The sequence below is a fragment of the Sminthopsis crassicaudata genome, chromosome 1 (assembly GCF_048593235.1).
Source record: "Sminthopsis crassicaudata isolate SCR6 chromosome 1, ASM4859323v1, whole genome shotgun sequence".
Lineage (NCBI taxonomy): Eukaryota > Metazoa > Chordata > Mammalia > Dasyuromorphia > Dasyuridae > Sminthopsis > Sminthopsis crassicaudata.
This window is the reverse complement of record NC_133617.1, coordinates 75,409,252-75,429,724: the sequence shown is the minus strand read 5'-3', so window position 1 is coordinate 75,429,724 and position 20,473 is coordinate 75,409,252. Positions and strand designations below refer to the sequence as shown.

The 20,473-nt window shown below is 52.5% G+C and overlaps 1 protein-coding gene across 7 annotated transcripts in view; it reads left to right on the top strand.

The window, feature by feature from the left end:
- Window positions 1–20,473, top strand: part of PLEC (plectin) — a 108,598-nt gene that overhangs the window by 40,055 nt on the left and 48,070 nt on the right. The window contains exon 1 of one of the 7 annotated variants that reach the window (XM_074262394.1): window positions 6,052–6,261. The exons of 5 other annotated variants lie outside the window; for them this stretch is intronic. In XM_074262394.1, coding sequence (XP_074118495.1) covers window positions 6,150–6,261 — 112 coding nt within the window. In that variant the 5' untranslated portion in view covers window positions 6,052–6,149. Of the gene's footprint in view, window positions 1–6,051; window positions 6,262–10,198; window positions 10,457–20,473 lie in introns of those variants that run through there. One more of the 7 variants, XM_074262381.1, reaches the window with a different exon arrangement.

Below are 20,473 nucleotides of genomic sequence, written 5' to 3'. Positions count from 1 at the left end.
AGCCGGGGCTTTGAAGCTGAGGGGAGTCTGTGGGGCCGAGCTTGTGGCACCCCAAGGATTGGGGCAGGGTTAGGGCCGCCCCATGGGTGTGGGAGCGCCCTGGGTGCCTTTCCCTTGTGGTAGGCAGGCGGGAGGAGGAGGAAGAGGCCTTTGGGTCGGACGTTGTTGGGGCTAGTCTGACTCGTCTCTGGGCCTGTGTGACTAAAGAGGGGCTGAGCCGGTGGCAGCCAGGGCTTTGAGAAGGAGCCGCCGCAGCTCGCAGCTCCCGCTTGTTCGCTCACTCCCAGCCTGTGGCTGGCTTCCCTCCCTCCCGCCCTTCTTCCTGCTGCTCCCCTCCTCTCTGCCTGTCGTTCGCTCAGAGCTCCCACCGCCGCCGCTTGCTCCTGGCCTGGGGCTTGAGGGCCATGGAGATGTATTGCATGGAAGAACTTATCCAGAGAGGACAAGGTACGTGCTGGAGCTTGGGGATGCGGCCCCAGGCCGTGCGCCTGTCTGGATGTGGGGGCCTCCCCCGCTAGGGGCCCCGAGAAGCCTGGAAGGCTCCATGTGCAGGGCTTTCCCCTGGGGCCTCAGTCTCCCTCTCTGGAGGTTGGGCAGCTAGCATCCTGGGAATGTGAGGGGCCGGGGAGCCATTGAGTCTGGCCCCAGAAACGGGGGGTGCCCTTGCTGCATCCCAAAGCCCCCAAATGTGAGGCTGGCAGAGGAAAAATTGGAGGGCGAGGGGGTGCAACAAAAGGGTGGGGCAGTCTGGCTTGGCCCTGTGCTAATGAACTTCTCTGAATAGCAGAATGCCAAGGGGAAGGGGCAAGGCAGTTTGCCCACAGGACTTTCCTTGTTCCCAAGATGCTGCCTGTGCATGTATTTAGATGGGATCCCTTTGGAGGGAAGCCTCTTGTGGTGGTCCTCTCTCCTTCCAGGTGGGCCCGATTGATCTGGGATCTGGGGGCTTTGGGCCAGGACCTGCACATGGTACAGGTGCCATCCACGCTGTTGGCAGGGCAGGGCCAGGAATTTCCTGAAGGCTTTCTCACGACTCCCAGTTGAGTCAGCAGCGTTTCCTAGACTGTCCTGAGCACATGATGGGGGTGAGAGGGCAGAGGAAATCTGTATCCTCTGCTTCTCTCTGTACCTAGTAGATAGTTTATTCTTGGTCCCTGGAATCTAACACCCTCCGCCCCTTAGTCCTCCCACCTGGCTTTCCTGGACTGGGCCCCATTAGCCTTGGATCTCTGAGAGGTCCCTGTGGAAGGTCTTAAAGGGCCACCCAACCCTTCCCTTCTAGGCCTCTCTGAGTGCTCCTGCTCCACATGCTTCTTCACCAGAGTGAGCCCGGGCACTGCCCTTCTTGAGAGTCCTTGTTAGCAGCTTCCTTGGCAGGGGCTGCCCCTGGCTGGGAAGGGAAGTTTGGCCCTAGCTTCAAATGAGTTCCAAGCACATCTCCTGGCCTTTGCCACTCGTGGACAACCGGAGGTTGTGGGACCGTCTTTCCCTGTTGGGTGGGTAGAGAGTGACCCTCGCTCTATGTCCTTCTCTCTCCTCCTCATCTTCCCTTCCCTAAGTGAGTAGAGTTAGGCTGAGGTATCTGCATGGAGCCTGGAGGGAGGAGGAGAAGTCTGTCTCACCCTCCTCTGGAGAAATACAGGCTTGCTTACTTCAGGTTTTAGGGTCTGGAGCCCACAACCTTCCAAATCCATGCAGAATGAGGATGGGGCAAGGTGCCCCCAACATCTTGTTAAGGGAAAAAGGGCAGGGCCTTTGAGAAAACATAATAAAAGCATGAGATGACCGTGGAGTCCTTCCAGCCCAAACAGGACTTTCTGCTGGAGACACTTAGATGCCATCTCAGAGGTTAAGAAGCCATTCCAAATCAACAAACTGTTAAGTGCCACTATGTGCCAGGTGGGCATGTGGCATGGTGGGCAGAGAGCTGACCTCAGTTAGGAAAACCTCCATTTGCAGCTAACCCATGGCAAATGATAATTTTTTTTCTTTTCCAGATCATATTATTTGAATTTTTTTATAATAGCTTTTTATTTTTCAAAATACATACAAAGATATTTTTCAACATTAACCTTGTGTTCCATATTTTTCTCCCTCCCTCCCCACCTTCCCCATATAGCAAGAAATCCAATCAAATGATAACTTCTCGGGGCCCTAGGCAACTCACCTGGATGATCCTCAGAAAACATCCTGGCCTCTGTTGACTTAGGGCTGCACTAGTGAATTCACTGGACTTGAAATCATAGATCTGCTTAAAAAAAAATTGCCAAGATACTATTCTAGAGACTGGTAGTGCAAAGACTAAAGGGGAAAGAAAATCCTAATCCTCCCGGATTCTAGTGGATATCCTAGTGGCAAGAAGCTCAGAACCCCCTGAAGCAAGGTTATTTACGCTCATCAGACATGAGATGTCAGTGTGGATCCTGTGTCCTTGATGCTGCCTTTGCACCCGACTTCTCCACATGGTTCCCCCATTCCTCTACCCCTGCAAGGAAGTCGTTTTGTTTGTCCTTCCCTCCTTGGATTTCTTCCTTAGAACCTAAAACCTGTTGCTTCAGGGCTAGTTTGCCTTTCTTAGTTTTAAACCTTGTCAGATTCTGTTAACGTCAAGGATTGTTTGTTCAGACGCCTTTATGGGAAAATAGTTGGGAGGAGGGCTCTGGAGGGAGCTGTCCCAGGAGATAGATTGAAAATGTCAGTGTGTACAGTACTGTCTCTGATTAGGAGCTCAGACCTGAAGGGGAGGAAAGAATTTTAATTTTATTTCCCAGAGCAGGGAAAGATTATTTATTCTGGGAAAGCCATCTAGGCAGTGAGTGAGTCAGTATGAGGGTGGGGACAAATAAAAGTGACAGAACAACTCTTTTCACTACACCACCCCGACATAAGCTTCAGATCAGTTAAGTGTCTTATGATACCACTTAGCCATACCTATGACTTCCTAAAGCAAAACTTCCTCTTCCACTCCTGGGTATTTTTTCCCCTTGCCATTTTACCTATATATCTGTATTTCTATGCCTATATCTGTTTTTAAACTATCAGAACATACTCTCCTGGAGGCCAGACAGTTGGCTTGCTTTTTATATTTCCATCCCTAAGGATTTTATATGGATAGGGTTAAATATATAACATGATAAGTGCTTACTAAATGTTTTTTAATCCATTTATTTGCCTTCAGATAATAGCCTTGTGGAGGAGGTTTCCTGTGCATTTATTCTGTGCTTTTGGAAGTAATTTCCCATTTTCATGTATAATGGCTCATTCTGATGACTACTGAAGGATGACTCTCTCATTTTAAATTGCTCCTTTCTGGCAGCCACTCAGAATTGAGTGACCATAAGCAAAGTCACTTAGATATTCTCAATCTGTTTCCTGTTGGAAGATCATAATAGGATCTCTATCATAGGGTGTTGTGAGATGATGGGTTAGGCTAGTAGGTAAATGGCTATCTAAAAGGTCAGCTTTTTTTTTTAATTGTTTGGGTTTTGGCAGCCAAATATGTGCCATCCCCTGGATGGAATTCCCTGTACCCCCTGTGTCTTCAGAAGAACTGCAGATGAGCAAATAGCTGCTTCTTAGAGCAAACCCGAGTGGCTGGCTGCTTGAGGAGCCTCTCCAGGGGGATACGCTCAGGATTCCAGGGAGCTTTCTGAGACTCAGTTGTAGAGCAGGCTGTATTGGTAGAGGGAATCCCCCCCCAATAGTTTCTTATAGCAGTGAAACCCAAGGCCCAATCCCAGCTCCCCTGTTTGTCTCTCATGGTTTCCCTTGAATGCCTCCCTTCTGCCTTGCCTGGCTGTTTATTAATCTGATCCAGAGAAATAACTGATAAATAGAAGTATTTATAAAATAATTTTGTACACACACACACTCAGGGAAGAAAGGGAGCTTTGACGGGGCTTCTGCTCAGAAGCGGGGGGCTGCTTTCTGCCTGCCAAGGATAGAGTTCCGTCGCTGACCCGGACCTGCCCAAGGTCTCAGGAAAGCCTCTGAGGGCCTCAGTTTTTCTGTCTGTACAATGGAAAGAGTGCCTGCTGGCATCCCGTTGGGTGTGGGAGGGAGTGGGGGATTGCAGTGTCCTCTGAGCTTTGGGGGAGGGGAAGGCTGTGGAAATCTAGACTCCCTGGATTTAAGGGTACAAAGGGGGGGGAGCAGCCCCCGGGCTGGGGCACGGAGCCGGGCCTCCCCCCTCCCTCCAGCTCCTCTGTCCCTTGGCTGCGTGTGTCGGGGGAGTGTCCGAGGGGCTTAGTGCCCTCGCTGCCCCAGAGACCCTGTCATGTTCTAACTTGGGACGCATGACGGTGGCGTGGATGTGGCAGACTCTGCTAGCTCCGTCTGATATTTATATCTTGCAAATACCCCCTCCCCCTCCCCATGGACTCAAGGGAAGGTGGTGCTGACATTTCACTGGAACCCTCTGAACTCTCCTGAACGGCTCCGGGCCTGTCGCTGCTCCTCGGCTCTCTCCTGCTTGCTGGGGTGCGGGGTGTAGGAACCTCCCTGGCCTGCTGCTGTCCCCTCCAGTTTAGTGATCCCCAATGAAGGTTGTGCCAGGTAGGAGGGGCTGGGCTGGGGGGAGCCTTCGGGAGGAGGTGATGGCTGGGGGGGAGGAAGGGGGGCTGGGGGGCAGAGGGAGCGGCCGTCTCCTGCCCTAACTCTGGAGGGAAGGGCACCTTCTTAAAGTTGACTTGGCTATTTTCACCCCAAGGACCCAGGTTATATAAAAAGCCCAGGCCGCGGCTCCAAGGGAAGTCAGACATCCTGGACTGGAGCTGTGTGTGTCCAGCCCTCCCCCAGCCCACCTCCTGCTTTGGCCCTGTCAGATGGGACCTTTTGGGTCTTGCCCTAAGTCTGGGTTCTCTACAAGGGCAAAGCGGGAGAGAGAATTAAAGCTCCCCTGGTTATCATCGAGTGGGGGCTGCAGGGGGAGGGAGGGGAGGGAGGGGAGGGAGGGGAGGGGGCCGGCCTTAGAGCCCAGGAGCAGGGGCTGCCCCCGAGGGTGTTGGCAGATTCCAGGCTGCTGTCCAGCAGAGACTTGACGGCCAGCCCTTGAGAGAACGCCCTGGGAGTAGTTGGGGGGCCGTTCACTGGTGGGTGATTCACGCCTGGATTGCCCCCGGTTGCTTTTCCCAGCTGCCTTTTTCTCTCCCTGGGTTGGTTCCTGTCTCCCTTGAAGGAAGGCCCGGGGTTCTGAGGTGCTTCCTCTGAGGAGGCAGCTGCAGGTGGTCTGGGCTTTGTCTCAGAGAGGAGGGAAGGTCCGAGCCCCCGCCCGCACACTTCCTTTCCCCTGCTGGTTTTGTGGTGTGACGGGACCCAGACTTTACGCCTTCTCTGGGGCTCAGACACCTCTGGTGTGATGGGGGGGGGGGACATGGTGCCCTTTAGGGAGTCCCTTTGATGCTCTTGGGACAGCACAGAGCCGAGTTCCAGTGCCAGCTTTTCGCCCATTAGCCGTGTGACCTTGGCCCAGTCCCTCTCCTCAGTAACGAAGATAATTGCCCAGGCTCCTTTGGGGCTGGAACTCCGTGGGCTGTCTAGGCCCTGGGACTCTCTGTGCCCTGGCCTCTGGAGGAGGTGGGGGGGCGGGGAGGCTGGGGGAGGCGCTGCCAGGGAGAAGCCCGAGCCGGGACGGTCCCTCCCCCACAGGGTGTGTCTCTGGGCAGGCAGGAGTTAAGGCCAAGGCTAACCTTGAGTCCACCCGGTATCTGCCAGAGGGACATCTGAGCCCAGTCCGAGCCGAGGCAGAGAGAGGGAGGGAGGGAGAGAAAGGGAGTGTACGGCCAGGGCCTGGCCGTTCCCACCCTGAACCCCCGGGAAAGCTCCGGCACTCCCCCTCTGCTCCCAGCTGAGCCGGAGGGACAGGGCCGGAGGGCTCAGTGGGCAGTGCCTCCCTCTGCATTGCAGGCTGCTCCTGGGGGCAGAAGGGGCCGGCTCTGGCGAGTAGGGGAGGAACTTCCTCCCTGCTTGCTGGCTTCAATCAGCTGGCTCCCTCCCTCCCTCCCTCCCTCTTTCCCTCCCTCCCTCCCTCCCGAGCAGGGAGGGGGCCGGTCCTTTGCCCAGCCTCTCTGCACCAGCCCCAGGCATCGGCTTCCTCCAGCCCCGGCACTGCCTGCCCAGATTTGGGGTCCCTCTCCCCGCGGGGCCGCCCCATGGACCCCTCCGGGAATCTCTTTCCCTCCCTGGTGGTGGTGGGGCACGTTGTCACCTTGGTGGCCGTGTGGCACTGGCGGAGGTGGTGCCGACAGGCACAGGACACCCAAGGTAAGGGCCCCGCATCTGTTGCACTGCTGGCAGGGAGGCAGAGAGCGGCGGGGCGGGGGCAGGGAGGCGGGCCCGGGGCTGGGGGGCAGAACCTTCATTGGTGGGGCGGCCTGCACCCCTCCCTCCTATCGGGTCCAACTTTCCCTTCCTCAGTCCTCCCTCCCCTCCCTTTCTCAGCCTTGAGCTAAGCTAAACACAACCACATGTGTGGGGAAGCTTAACCCCTCCTTCCCCGGTTAGGCGAGAGTGCAGGCACCCTGGGACGGGGCAGGAAGTGGGGGCTGTTGGTGCCGGGAGGCCCCGGGGCCAGGGCTGGGCAGGGGCTGCCTCGGGGGCTGCTTTGCTGGGCTGGGGTTGGCTGGGGCTTGTGGAGCTAATCTGCCTCTTGTGTGGAGGTTCCTGCTGGAAGTTACCCAGAAGGGACCCTGGGGCTGCCCTGCTGTGGATCAGCTAGAGCCTGAGGCCAAAGGTGGGATGACTCGTTCTGTTTAACTAAGGAAACTAGAGGAGTGAGGCAGGTAAATACGGAGAGCAGCTGGGTGTGGGGAGGCCTTCTGCAGTCCTTCCTCCTTCCAGACTGAGCTGGGGCCCTAGGCTCCGAGACCCCAGAACAGAACCCTCTGCCCCAAGGGCAGTGACTCAGGGCGGGCCTCTGTCTGGGCTGATCCTGGCCGGGCGCTGTCCCAGGTATTCAGGAGCAACAATGAGCAGAGAGCCAGCCCGGTCCCCGCGGAGGCCTGTTCCCCATGGAGGCCTTTTGCAGCCCCTGCGGCCTTGGGCTGGGCCCTCGCTTTGCCCTGAGGCCTCCTTTACCTCCTCACTGGTCGGCACAGCTGCTTTCTTGGCCCGGTCTCAGGTCCTTGGGCCTGCTTGTGGTACCCAAACAGCTGAGCTGGCCTTTGCCTGTTCTTTCTACAAAGTCACCCTGGTCCCCTAGGGCAGCCATGCTGGCAGGGAGCCCCCTCCCCCATCCCCAGGGCTCCAGCCCTCCCCGGCCTTGAGGGCCACTCTCTTTCTGTGCTCTCCTGGAGAATGTGAGCCTGCCTCCCCAGGAATGGAGCATTTGAGTGTCTATCATATGGGAGGGAGCTCTGCTAGACAGCCACTGCGGGTCAGGTTCCCCTGGACAGGTGTGTCCTAACAGAAAGGGCAGTACTGTCCTCCGCCTGGAGCCCGGCCCTTTTCCCCACCTCCGGCTCTTTCTGACAGAGATTGGGCCTTCACTCTCAGCTGCCCTTCTCCTTGACTTGTTGGGGGGGGCTCGATCATCCCAAGCTATTTTTTTAAGTACTCCCAGAGCCACAGCTCCCAGGGATTCTCTCCTGCCCTGAGGCCCCCAGGCGGACAGCTAGCCTTAGTTTCCTTGATCTGAGCCCCTAGAGGCAGGGGAAGGAAGGGGCATTGATGCCCTAAGGGGGCAGATTCTGTGGCCTCTGAGAAGACACTGCCAGTGATGGCTCCAGGGCAGCTCTGGTATGGGTCTTAGCTTTTAGGAAGGGGGGTTGGAAGAGGAGCCCTGTGTCCTTAGCTGGCAGGTGGGGCAATGGGGGAGTGGGACAGGCCTGAGGCAGAAAGGTCAGGCCCAGCGGCGGTGGATGCACTTTATCTAGGGATGGAAGAAAGGACAGGCCTTTTTCGATTTGAGTCAATGCAGGGGTCTTCAGAGGCCATTCTCTGCCCCAGCCACACCCTTCTCCCCCCACCCTGGCTGCCTTCCTTTGGCTCTCTGACATCCTCCTGTTTGGGGAGAGGAGGTCTTCCCTGTCCCCCTCAGCTTGTCTTCTGCTTCTCAAGCAAAATGCTGGGCAGGGAACCCCACGAGGGACAGGACCTGGTCTCAGGAAGGCCTGCTGTGGGCTTCAGAAGAGCCTGTTTGGGGCAGAAGATGCTGTGCTCATTCATTTGGGTGAGGGGAAGGAAGGCTCAGGGTAGCCATGACGGAGCAGTGGAGGTCAGGGTCACTAGGAAACATGGGACAAAAACGCCTGGGAGAGTCATGAGTAAAGATGGTTGAATGAGGGCTTCCTGATGCTAATGGTCCACTGTTCTCCACCCATCTTTCTGACTCTGGCTGCCGCCCCAGGAATCTGGTGGACCCCAAGAGGGCTCCGTGCTGCCATCTGGTGGGACTTTCTGCGGGGGACAGTGGGGAATTGTGGTCACTTCAGAAGGATAATACAAGGTCCTCTGGACCCTTCCGCCAGTGGATCTGGGGGAGCGCCTCCTTCTTCAGTTGAAGAATTGGGGTTCCCTGGATATGTGTGGCTGTCAGTCTAGGGCATGGGCTTCTTAATCCTTTTTTGATATCTTGGACTCTTAGTCATATGTATTCTTCAGGATGATTTTTTTAAAGTTCATAATTAAAGGAAATGGTGGATTTCAATGAGAAATTAGTGAAAACAAAGATGTGCAATTTTTCCAACGCACGGTCCCCGTTCTCCATCCAGGTCTAGGGGCTTGTTGGGTGTGGTCGCCCAGACCCTTGGGGAGGCTTTGGGACAGGGCACTGTGCCTGCACGGTGACTCAGCTCCTTGCCTAGGGACTGCCTTTTTTTTTTTTTTTTTTTTTTTTTTTTAAATGAATCTATATGATTTTAGTTTAGTTTTTGTTTTTTCCTGTAGAATTTTTAGCTTTAGTTAAAAAAAAAAAAAAAAAAAAGGCTCCAAGCCTGCTCCTCCAGCCTAGCTCTTTGGGCCGTCTCTCTCCCCGGCCCCACCCTAACCTTCCTTCCTCTTTGGTGGTCCCTCTCCCTGCACTGGGTTGGGCTGGGTCCCATTCCCCCCTTCCTCGCCTCTCTCTCCCCCTGCTGTCTGATTCCTCTGCCACGCCCTGTACTTTCTTCCTAAGCCCATCTCCCCCTCTGCTGTCTTGTGGTTTCCCTGAAATCTGTGTGGGCACTGGACTGTTAACTCCCTCCTTCCCGCTCAGCCTACCCCGTGCCTTCCCTGGCTTTATTCCCTCGTCTCTAGCGGATTTTATGGGAAAAAAGCAGCTGTAGCTGTCACTTGGCGCTCCACTCGCCGCCCATCTAGGACTGTGCATGTGTGGGACGCAGTCCCCGGCTCTGACCTGGGAGAGTTTAGGGTGCCCCTCTGGGCTTATTATTCCTGCCCGTGCTTGGGCGAGCTCCAGGGTGGCTGTGCAGGGTCCAAGAGAGAGCTCCGGGGGCTGGGGACTGGTCAGTTCTGCCTGGGACCTGGCGCTCAGCCACTCGAGCCTGTGTGCAGAGACACTGCCCTCTGCATCATCTGGTGTCCCAGGGAATTTCCCAGGCTGTGTGGGCAGCCTGTGTCTGCAGTTGCTCCCTCCCCCAAGGCTCTCGGGGACTCCCCTCTGGGCAGGAGCCCCAGGACCCATGAAGTGCTGCCTTCTCGGCCCGGGAGCCAGCTGCTGCTCGGAGTCCCACAGAATCGGGCTTTGTTCTCAGCATCCTTGGGGAAGCCTGTCGCCGGCTGGGGTGGGTGTGGTCACCCCCAGGGATGTGTGGGCAGCTTGCCCACCCTAGTGGGCCAGCTCTTGGGCACTCTGGGAAGAGGAGGCCCCTCCATATGGCCCCCTCCGTGGGCCTGAGCTGGGGGGACAAGAGGGCTCTCCCCTGGGGGGCCCGGGGAGCTCCCCCCCCTCACCAGGGCCGGGTGAGGCAGGCCGCCCGCTCTTCCTTCCCAGCTTTGATGTGGTGAGACTGCCCTTGGGACGAGGGCAGGGATGCACCCCGTAGGTGTTCTGGGCGGGAGTGTCTGAACCCAGGGCCCTCCTTTTCCACGCGGCGTGCCGGGAGGGCTGGGCTGGGCAGGGCAGGGCCAGCAATGGTCAAAGGCTGCCACGGCGGGGCCTGGCTGTTCTGGTCCGGGCAGTTTGCCTGCTTGCCTGACTGGGAGGGCGGGGAAACGAGAGAGGGGGGAGGGAGGAGGAGGATGTGGTGAGCAGGAACAGGGCTGTCTCCCCACACCGCAGCGGGGGAAGGCACTACCCACCCTCTGGACCTCTGCGCCGGCTCCCTGGCACAGCCGAGCCCCGGAGGGAGGGAGCCTCTGGGGCATTTCCAAGCCATGGCGGGAGCCCAGGTGCCAGGGGCTACCGCCTCGGCCTCTTACACCTTCCAGAGGGAGATCTTGCTGGATCGGTCCGGCTGGCTGGACGGTGGCTCGGAGCGGGACAGGAAAGGCTACCTGTACCAGCAGCTCTGCTGTGTAGGTGGGTGCCCAGGGAGGGGGTGGAGAGCGACGAGGCCCGGGGCAGCCTCCTGGCCCAGTCAGGGACCCTGCCCGCCTCCCCGGGGCCCCCTCCGAGCCTGGGACCCCCAGCTTCTGCTCGGTCCCCAGGGAGCGCAGGGGAGCCTGGGGCACCGCGCTGCCGTCGGGGCCGTAGGAGTTAAAGGGGCGGGGGTGGGAGGGGCCGCGGGCCGGACACACCTCATCCCTGCGTTCTCCGGAACACGCACTCCGAGGAAAGTGGAAGCTTTGCCCCTGAGCCCTCCGCCCCCCGCCTCGGCTGCCCCCCTCCCCCCGCTCCCCCAGCCGGAGGCCCCCTCCCTCTTTGTTTGCTTGTTGCCATGGCCCTGGCTTTTGTGTACCGTACACACTAGCGGCTTTAACGGGGCGCCCGAGGGGGCTTCGGGGACGAAGGCCGGGCGTTTAGAGGGCTCTGTGGCTTCTGGCTCGGGTCCCTCAGCTCAGCGCCTTCTCAGGGCCCGGGGCCAGGTGGGAGCCGGGCCCTCTGATGTTCCCTGGGTAACTGGGGAAACGTGCGGGGCCACCGGCGGGGGTGCCCGAGGCCGGGGGGCGGAACCAGCCCCTGCCCCCGGGAATGGCCACGGCCCAGGGCAGGTGGGGGTGGTCCGCCCCTCGCTCTGCCCCGGAGCCGCCATCAGGCTCCCTGCCTTCCCTGGCTCCCCCACCGTCTCCGCCGCCGGACCCCAGGGCAGGAGCAGAACCCCGAAGCACCGATACATAAATAAACCCGGAGGGCTTCTGGCCTCCATTCACTCCGCCGCGCTGCAGTTCGCATGCACCAGGACCAAGGGACCCCGTTTGTTTCGAAAGGCCTAGGATAGTCTGCGGATAAGAAATGACTTTTGAGCTGCTTAGGTCGCCTTGTTTACTGGCTTTCCCCCCGGAGAATGAACCAGTTCCCCAGCTCCCTGTCTCCTCTGTGACTTTGAGCACCTCTTCTTTGTTCTAGTCCCTGGTTCCCAGGAGACTGGGATGGGCGGAGGGCGAGGAGAGGGGGAGAGGGGGACCATTGCCCTCAGCCGGAGTCAGATTCGGACAAAGGTAGTTTGTCGTGAGCTTAGTTCCCTCCTCATTTTGTGGTAGATAAGGTGACCCCCGAGTGTTGTCACTTTGAGTCTGGTATTAGAAAAAGCTGGGCCAGCAAGCCCATGCTGCGGGATGACAAATCAAGGATCTAAAGAAGGACCTGCGGGGCTTGAACGATGGGCTAACAAAATAAAGGGCAGTAAGAATCAATGCTAAGTCTGCCACTTTCATTAAAAAAAAAATTAACTACTAGTAGAGAATGGGGAAGAGAGGACTAGAAAGCCGCCAGTTTGAGTCAGAAGTGTGAGAAGAAAGCCAAAAAACCCAGCCCCAATGCATTTTTTCCTGTAGAATAGGGTGGGGTATCCTCTGGACCTGTGATTTCATCTTCGGGGAGTTTTCCGGGTGTGGAAACCCCCCTCAGTGATCCAAATCGGCAGCTCATCTGTAAATATGGGGGTTTATAGATTTAGGGTTAATGGTAACTGTGACAAGGACAGTATTGAACCCAGGTCACAAGACTCCAAAGATGGACTCTTATTAATATATCATATTATATTTTATTATATATATTTTAACATGTATAACATATATTGGATTGCTTGCCATCTAGGGGAGGGGAAAATCCGAAAGGCTATGCAATGGTCAATATTGAAAAATTATCTGTGTCTAGGTTTTGACAATAAAAAGCTTAAAAATACACATATTTGGGTTATTAATATTAATAAGCTCTTTGGGTTACAGCAGTGGAAGAGACGCCTCTAATGAGGTGGTAATTGCCCTGCTCTCTCTCCTGTTCAGATCCATTTGAAGTATTTTGTCGGGTGCTGGACATTCAGATTTTAGGAATGACATGTGTCCAGAGGAAGGTCTGGCTAGGGGTCTCATTGTCCAGAAGAAGGTAACCAGGATGGAGAAACAGGCCTGGCTAGGTCACTCAGTAAGTAGTTTACTGGCCAACCTGACTCTAAATATCTAACCTCCTTTACTTATTTACTCTAAGGAAGTTAGTTGCTAAACTTCTGATTACCTTTGTTTCCTTATCTGCAAAATGGAGGTCATACTGGGGCCCAAGATAGTTGTGAGGATCAAGTGAGTTAAAATGTACCCTGCACAAAGTAAGTAAACATAGTAAAGGTTACCTATTATTATTATTGTTATTACTTGAAATTATGGCATAAAAAGATCTTAGACTTAACTAGAACTTAGACTGTGAGATGCTTGAGTGAGGTGGGGTGGAAGCCAGTATGGGAGCCAGGATTGTACCTTCAGTCAGACATTTAAAGTTTATCATGTGGAAGAAGGAATAGATTTGTTCTGCTTGGTAGTTAATGTTATTGTCCAGTCACTTTCAGTCACGTCTGGCTCTTCACGGCCCATCTGGGATTTTCTTGGCAATGATACTTCTCCAGTTCATTTTACAGATGAGAAAACTGAGGCAAGCAGAGTTAAGTGCCTAATGTCTGAGGCTGAGTTTGAACTCTGGTTTTCCTGACTTTAGGCCTGCTTGTCCTTAGTAGGGAGAATCAGCATCAATGAGTGGGAGTTACAGGGATGCTTCTTTTATGTGATTTTGTCCTTCATTTTTGAAGAGACCCATGGTACCAGGGAGGTGATTCCGGGACATGAAAGTGAATTGGATTGAATTGAGGGAGGACTGTGCAAGGTCCCATCCCTCCAAACCCATCTGGGTCCAGTGGCCAGATATAGATCAGAACAACTGGAGAGGGCCCTCGAGGCAGTGAAAATTTGGTCTTTTTAAGCTGAAGTCTTCACCAAGTCTCAATTTGATTGAAAACACACCCATTGAGGGATCAATATTAGGTAGCAATTGAGGCAAAGAATGGCCTCAGTGTCAGGAGGAACATTCTACAATTTAGGGTTGTCCTAAAATTCATTAGACTTTTTGGGGAGTGGGGGCCCTTAGAGTCTGCTGTGGGGCTCCTTGCTGTAGGAATTGGTCAGATTGGTTGAAAGTGAGTCCTGATTTTCAGTGCTGAGGTTTGTGATTCTCTTATCCTAGATTACAGACTTCCAACTCTATACTTTGTGAGGTGTGCCATCTAAGCTTTGTGCCTCATTTGTGTTTTGTTAGATCTTCCTTTAATTATTTAGTCAAGTCATATTCTTTAATCTGGATATGGCTTAGTTATTTCAAGAGAAGGTGTTTTTTGTTTTTTGCTTTTTTTTTTTTTTTTTTTTTTTCTTTGACGGTTATCCCAGAGCCCAGGGACTGGTAGCAGCCCCCACCTAAAGCCTAATATCCTGAGGGCTGGGGAAGTCTGTGAGGGGGTGGATCTGCTAGACAATAGTCTTTTAAAGTTTTATTGAGCCTCTTTTCTTTCTCAGTCACTTTCCTGTAACTCCCTCCCATCTCGACCCCCTACCCTCCTTAGTAACAAAAAAGTACAAGCAAAACAAATAAACAACACACTGTTGATGTCTAAAAATATAGATCTCATTCTACACCAAAATAGTCTTACGGCCATAAGGCCTTGCTTTCCCTCTTATTTTCCCTTGGGTGTTTCTCCCCTTTAAATAGTTTATTTTATTTTATTATACATATATGCGTGTATTTAATGTACTTATTCTCTATTTTAAAAAGTTCTGAAATTAACAGACACCAAAAAGAAGAGAGAACATTTCCATGTAAAAAAATAGAACAGAAAGAGACTGTGAAACTGAATCTTTATTACATACAGCTTTCTTTCTATAGCATTGGGGATACTTTTAATTCTCTAGGTTGTCTATGTAGCCAGGTCCTAGAATAAGGCTTCGAATATAGAATAGGAGAAGGGAGTGGGAACTCACTCGAACTTTGGCATCTGGGCTGGTTTTTTGGTGAAATAATGCACTTTTAGGTTTGGGAAAAGTGCCTTCTATTGAATTAGAAACCTCTTCACCCAAAGTGTTTGATCCATTATAGGATCATAGATTTAGAGCTGGAAGGGATTTTAGAAACCATAGAGTCTGATGCCTTTATTAAATTTACAGATGAGGAAACTGAGGCTGAAAGAGTTTGAACAATCTGCCCAGAGCCACCCAGCTAGTAAGTGCTGGGGGAAGGGTTTGAGCTCTGTTCTTCCCGACTTGTAATTAATTCCAGGTTTTCCCAATTCTGGACACAACAGGGGTTGGTGGGGGTTGGGAGTGAGAGGTTGGAGGCTGTAAAATGAGGCCCTCTGGCTACAAGATCAGTAAGAATCTTAACTACCCTAAATTCTATGTGTTTGCCATAATGAAATGATCAATTTGGGCTCAACTTAAGGAGAACGTTCCTAACAATGAGAAGTCTCTGAAAATAGAATGGGGCACATCGGGAGGTGTTCCCCCCTTTGCCCCCCAACCTCCATCTCACACACACACACATCTTTGGAGGTCCGAGTAGGACTGTACGGAAACTTTTCATTGTCACTGAATGAATTCCTATTCATTCAAGGATTGGCTCAGAAGCCTCTGAGTTTCTCTCCAACTCTGGGACTCTGTGATCTCAAAGTCTGTCTTCCCCACGTAGCACATAACTTAAAAGTGCTCGACTGGGTGTTGGAACATTTTTTCCTTTAGGTCATTGGAAACACATTGTGGATTGGGAGGGATCTAGAAATTTTACTAAGGAATTAAAAGGGAAAGAATATTAAAGCGAATTTTGCCCTTAGGGTTTTCAGGCTACTCACCAAAGAATTGACTAAAAGTATACCCACTTTAATTCATTCCCAGCCCCTTCCTGTGGTTGGCTCAATTCTCTCCTGAATATAAAGGCAAGAAATGGATTTATATTCTGACTTGGGGGAAGGGGGGCACACTCCTTTTTGGTTAGGAGGAATAGGGAAGAGAGAGAAACCCCTAGTTTGTTGATTTAAAATAAAATGTTCATAACACTTCCTAGCTGTGTGACCCTGGGCAAGTCACTTAACTCCAATTGCTCCAGTAATAAATAAATAAAGTTTTAAGAGATGCTGATGAAGACTTCTGAGTATCCAACAGTCCTGTGGGAAATGGAACATGTGAGAAGTACTACTAAGAGGAATGTTGCTATCTTTGCTTGGTAGGAACATCAGCAAAGTAGAAGACACCAATAATTTGAGCACTAGGTCATGGCAGTGCCTGGGAGGGGTTCTGAGGAGGGAAAGAGCAAACCTTGCTGGGGTTTGGGTGAGAAAAATTGATCAGGGCCTTGAAGGATGGGATAGGGATTTGAGGAGGGGTGGTGGTGAAAAGTGTTATATCATGGAGCCACTGAGGCAGACAAAGGTATACCTACTTTGGTTTTTGAGCACTGACCGAACAAGAAAAGCATCGTGGTTTAGTACAGCTTGAGTAAGGAAAACTTGAAAATTTAGATCTAGCTTCTGTGTGATCATGGGTAAATTGTGAAATCTCTGTCTCTGTTATTGCCTCTGTTAACTGTCCAGCATTTAAATTTACTAAATCCCAAATGGAAAGATTGCATGTTGGTTGGTAGAGGAAATTCCCCACTCTGAGGCAATCACAGCTTCATATTCCCCTAAATAAGAGAATTTGCAGAAAGGCACCAGAACATGGCATAGTAGCTAACGGGCTGACTTTAGAATATCAGGAGTGACAGAACTGTCTTACCTCAGAAGCATGCTAGCTGTATGGCCTGGGATAAGCCTTTAACCTTTTTTGTGTCCCAAGAAACTCATAAGATTCTATATCTGCACTGGTGGAGTTAGTTTCTACTATCTAAATAGTTCTAATAGTTTCTACTCTCTGTAGCTCCCTGTTTAAATGACTTTGTCCTGGATATAAGCATATTAATGTACCCCGTGGCTAAGGAAGGCCCAAGAGTCCCTGGTCAGTGAGAATGGGGTAGGCAGATGCAGTTTACAGAGCAGCTTGGTAAGGACCAGGGAGGACAGTTAATGAATGGAGAAGGAGGGGATGATCTGAGCCCTTCTCTCTTTCTGATGGCTGCTTCTGAGAGGGATGGGGCTGGTTGTTGTGGAAGTTATTTTCATGTTTCCAAGGTAACAGCCGCTGCTGATGTTCTAAGGCCATTCCTTTAGCTGCTATGCCATGTTCTGGTGCCTTTCTGTAAATCCTCTTATCTAGGGAGATAGGAAGCCCTGATTGCCTCAGAGTGGGGAATTCCCTCTCCCGACCAAAACATAAGCTATTCCCTCGTCCCTAAGCCGAGCAGGAGGTTTTCTGCTCTGAGGGTCCAGAGTTCATCCTGTCTGCCCTTTGGCAGGATTAGCCCGCTCTCCAACAGGTGACTGGCCAGTGCAGGGGCTCTCCATCCTGCCTTCTCCTCTCTCTCTCTCCAAGTTGTAAGAGGAAAGAGATCTTGTTTCTTCTCATGCCTTGTTTCCTCTGTCCGTGACAACCTTCCCCCTTATCTCCTGTCTCTCTCTTTCATCTGCCTTCATTTCTAGCTCCATTGACAGCTTCTGTTTCTCTTCCTGCTTTTCTTCTCTTCCCTAAGATTCCTTAGGACATCCATCACCTGTGACTGTCACCTGTGGGGCTCTGGTGCCCTCCTCTGGTTGATACTTGTAATAGCTAGGACCAAACATCCAGAGATCAGGATCTGTTCAGTGGTACAGTGGCCCTGGGCTGGGGAGTCAGAGCTCTTGGGTTCAAACCCTGTGATTTTGTGCTCTTAGGGACTCACTTTCTCATCTGCAAAATGAAGGTTGTGGGGGCAACTGATGAGTGGGTGGTTGGTTAGTCTGGAATCCGGGACCTCTGAGGCTCCTTCCAGCTCCAGATATATGAGATACCGAGCCGCCAGTCCTGGAAAAGGTCATGGTTGGGGAGTTAGCTCTAGGACCAGGACTAGGAGGTAGCTTTCTGACCCCCCTGTTGTTTGGGGGGAATGGAGGGGAGTCCTACGCTTGAGTCTCTGGAGCTTTAGCAGGGGTGGGATGGAAGTGGATCTATTTCTGGGTCTGGTGACACACGGGTGCATCATAGAGCCCCACAGCTGGATCTCATCACTCCAGATGTGCCAGGGAATGGAAAATACTTGTGGTTCTGAGGCGGTTGCATTCTTTTCTGTGGCTGGCTCCATGCAGGGCTTGGGGGTTGGGGGTAGAGCAGAGACTCTTTTTAATATATTCCCGTATGCCAAAGCTGGGGTTTCAAGCCCTGAAGCTGCAGCCAGCATTCCCCGAGTGCCCCTTTCCCCCCTGGAGATTGCATCCTTTGCTTTTCCCTGATTGTTTTGCCCTTGCCTTCCCCAGTCCAGCCAGAACTCTGTTGAGGCCCTTGATGTCTGGAGTCCTGGTCAGCAGAAACTGTCTCTGCCCTGGTTGGGGGCTGGGGGAACCTCATTCAGGCTCCCATTTCTATCCCTTTGTCCCTTTGCTCTGTTATTATGGCCAGTTATCTGGAAGAGCCCCACCCAAAAAGCAAACACAACCCCTCCAGCCCCTCCCCTTAACTCACAGGTGCGGCTTCCTTCCCTACTGACTCACTGGTACTTCCCCACAGACCCCCTCCTCTTTGGGTATGGCTTTTCTCCCTTCCCTCTCCTCCCCACTGGGCTCTGACTCACTGGCACTCTGCCATCTCCGGCTGGCTCATCTCTGCCCCTTCTCCTGGGCCCCTCTGAATCTGACTCTGCTCCTGCGTAGGGAAGCCCTCTGTGAGTCATCAATGGCCTCCCCCAAGCCACATTTCCCCCCCTTGTCTTTTCTGGCCTTTAGCCTCTGACATTCTCTGTGGTAGGGGCCTGGAGCTCAATGAGGCCGTCTGCAAGAGGTGCTGACTAAGGCCGAGAGCAGAACTCCTGGCTATCTGGGTCCAGAAATCAACTGAAGAGGAAAAGGAGGAGAGGTCCATGACCCTCAGAAACTAGCACCCAGATGTTACCTGGAGTATGTGGAAGGGGTGGAGAAGGGGAAATGGGTGTCTCCCAGGTGCTCTCTGACTCATCACAGAGCTATGTAGCACAGGCTCCTGCAGCCCCTCTGGGTGGGAAGGGGCAAGGTCCCTGAACCCAGATAGAACCAGGACAAAGGACACAAATACACTCTTAGAGCTGAATTAAATAGAAATGGGGAGAGGGGCCTCTTAGAGTTCCTAAAATCATCTGGAGCTGAGATGCAAAGGAGAGATCTTTTTGCCCCAGGGATCATGGGATGGATCATGGAAGTTAATCTGCCATCACCCTTCCCTGACAGGTCCTGAGGAGTATATTCTGACCAATGACTAAGGGCTGGAACTTAGGTACTTGTCACATGAGAGAGGCATTTTCTGCTTCCAAGTTCTATTCCCGAAATGCATATACATGGGAATCTAGGAAGGTTTAGGGGATTTAGCTGATTTTAGGTAGCATTACCACCTGTGTATCTTGGGAGAATCACCCTTCCTGGGTCTCAGTTTGCTCATCTGTAAAATGAGGTGGTTGGACTAAATAATAATCTTTGAGGTTCTATCTAGTTCTTGTCTCCAAACCTATTTATTACTTGCCTCTCTGTGCAGATTGAACTTGAGCCTTCTTAAATCCAGAACCCCTCCAGAGAAGGGACTCTTAAAGTAGGGAGGGACAGCCACTTTTGTGAAACTAAAATAATTCATTTTAAATAATGGGCAGGGAAGTTGTCTTGCAGGAAAAGATGGGAGCTGAGAATTGACTTTGCCTTCTGCCTGAAATGGAGGCAGGCAAGGCTGTAGGGTTTTGTATTGATTTTCTGTCACTGGTAAATAGGGCTTCAGCCTGGCAGTTTTTACTAAGCGATTGCTGTGTAAAAAAAAAAAAAGCCTTACTCTGGCAGACTGGGGAAGAAGACCTAATTTTGCTGCCCTTGGACAGCTCCTGGACTAGTTGGGCATGAGGATCTAGGCCTGCTTGGAGTTGGAGATCTCAGCTAAAGAATAGTAAGAGATAAGAGACCTGAGGTAGGGTGGTACCAAATGGAGGCGGGACCTCGAAAGTGAATCCGACACGGTTGGACATGATTCTGTAGACTTTATCTGCAGGGTCCCACTATGTGAGCAGGGATGGCTTTTAGGCAGAAAGTGACATCTTTAAAAAGATAACACAGCCTTGATGAAAGGATCCATGGGCCCAATCCGGTGAAGAAAAACTAGTGAGAATGCTGTTGTAATTACCAAGCCAGCTGTGAAGGAATAAATCTGCTGACATTTATCCCATTTAAGTCTTGCAAAGCCATTTTCCCCCTCAAAACAACTCTATGAGGTGGTTGCTATTATAAGCATCTCTGTTTTACAGACCAGGCAATTAATTGAGGCTTAGAGTTAAGTGATTTGCCTAGAGTTGAAGGTGGAATTTGCATCCAGGTCTTTCCTGACTCCCTACTCCAGGGCTGGGTCCATTAACCTTCACTGCTTCCCTTAGTGCCTTTTCCTATCCTCACACAGTTTTGCTTTGTAGGGACTTTCACTTCTAAAATAACTGTTGGGGCAGAATTCAGACCTATAGGGAGTAGGACCTATAGCCCGCCAGCCAGCCAGCCTCCCTGGTGACTCATTGTGGTGCAGTTCCTAAGCATTTACTCCATAAGCATTTACTCACCCTGTACTTAGTCTTTATCATATTTTAGTATGGGTAATTGAGAGATGATAGAAGTGGTGAGAGACTTTGGAGCTTGAACATGATGGGGGCCCCAAGGGGGCATAAGACATGGGGCCAGTTCCCAAGCCAAAGGCTGCCCCGCTAATTCTGCCCTCCTCTGGTTGGGCTCCCTAGGGCTGCCCCTCCCTGGTGAACTCTGAGGCTAATAAAGGGGAAAGACCCTTGGGCTTGGGGCTTCTTGGGTGAGTAGGAGGGGGCTTGTAGCAGGGCTGCCCCTCCCTGGTGAACTCTGAGGCTAATAAAGGGGAAAGACCCTTGGGCTTGGGGCTTCTTGGGTGAGTAGGAGGGGGCTTGTAGCAGGGCTGCCCCTCCCTGGTGAACTCTGAGGCTAATAAAGGGGAAAGACCCTTGGGCTTGGGGCTTCTTGGGTGAGTAGGAGGGGGCTTGGGG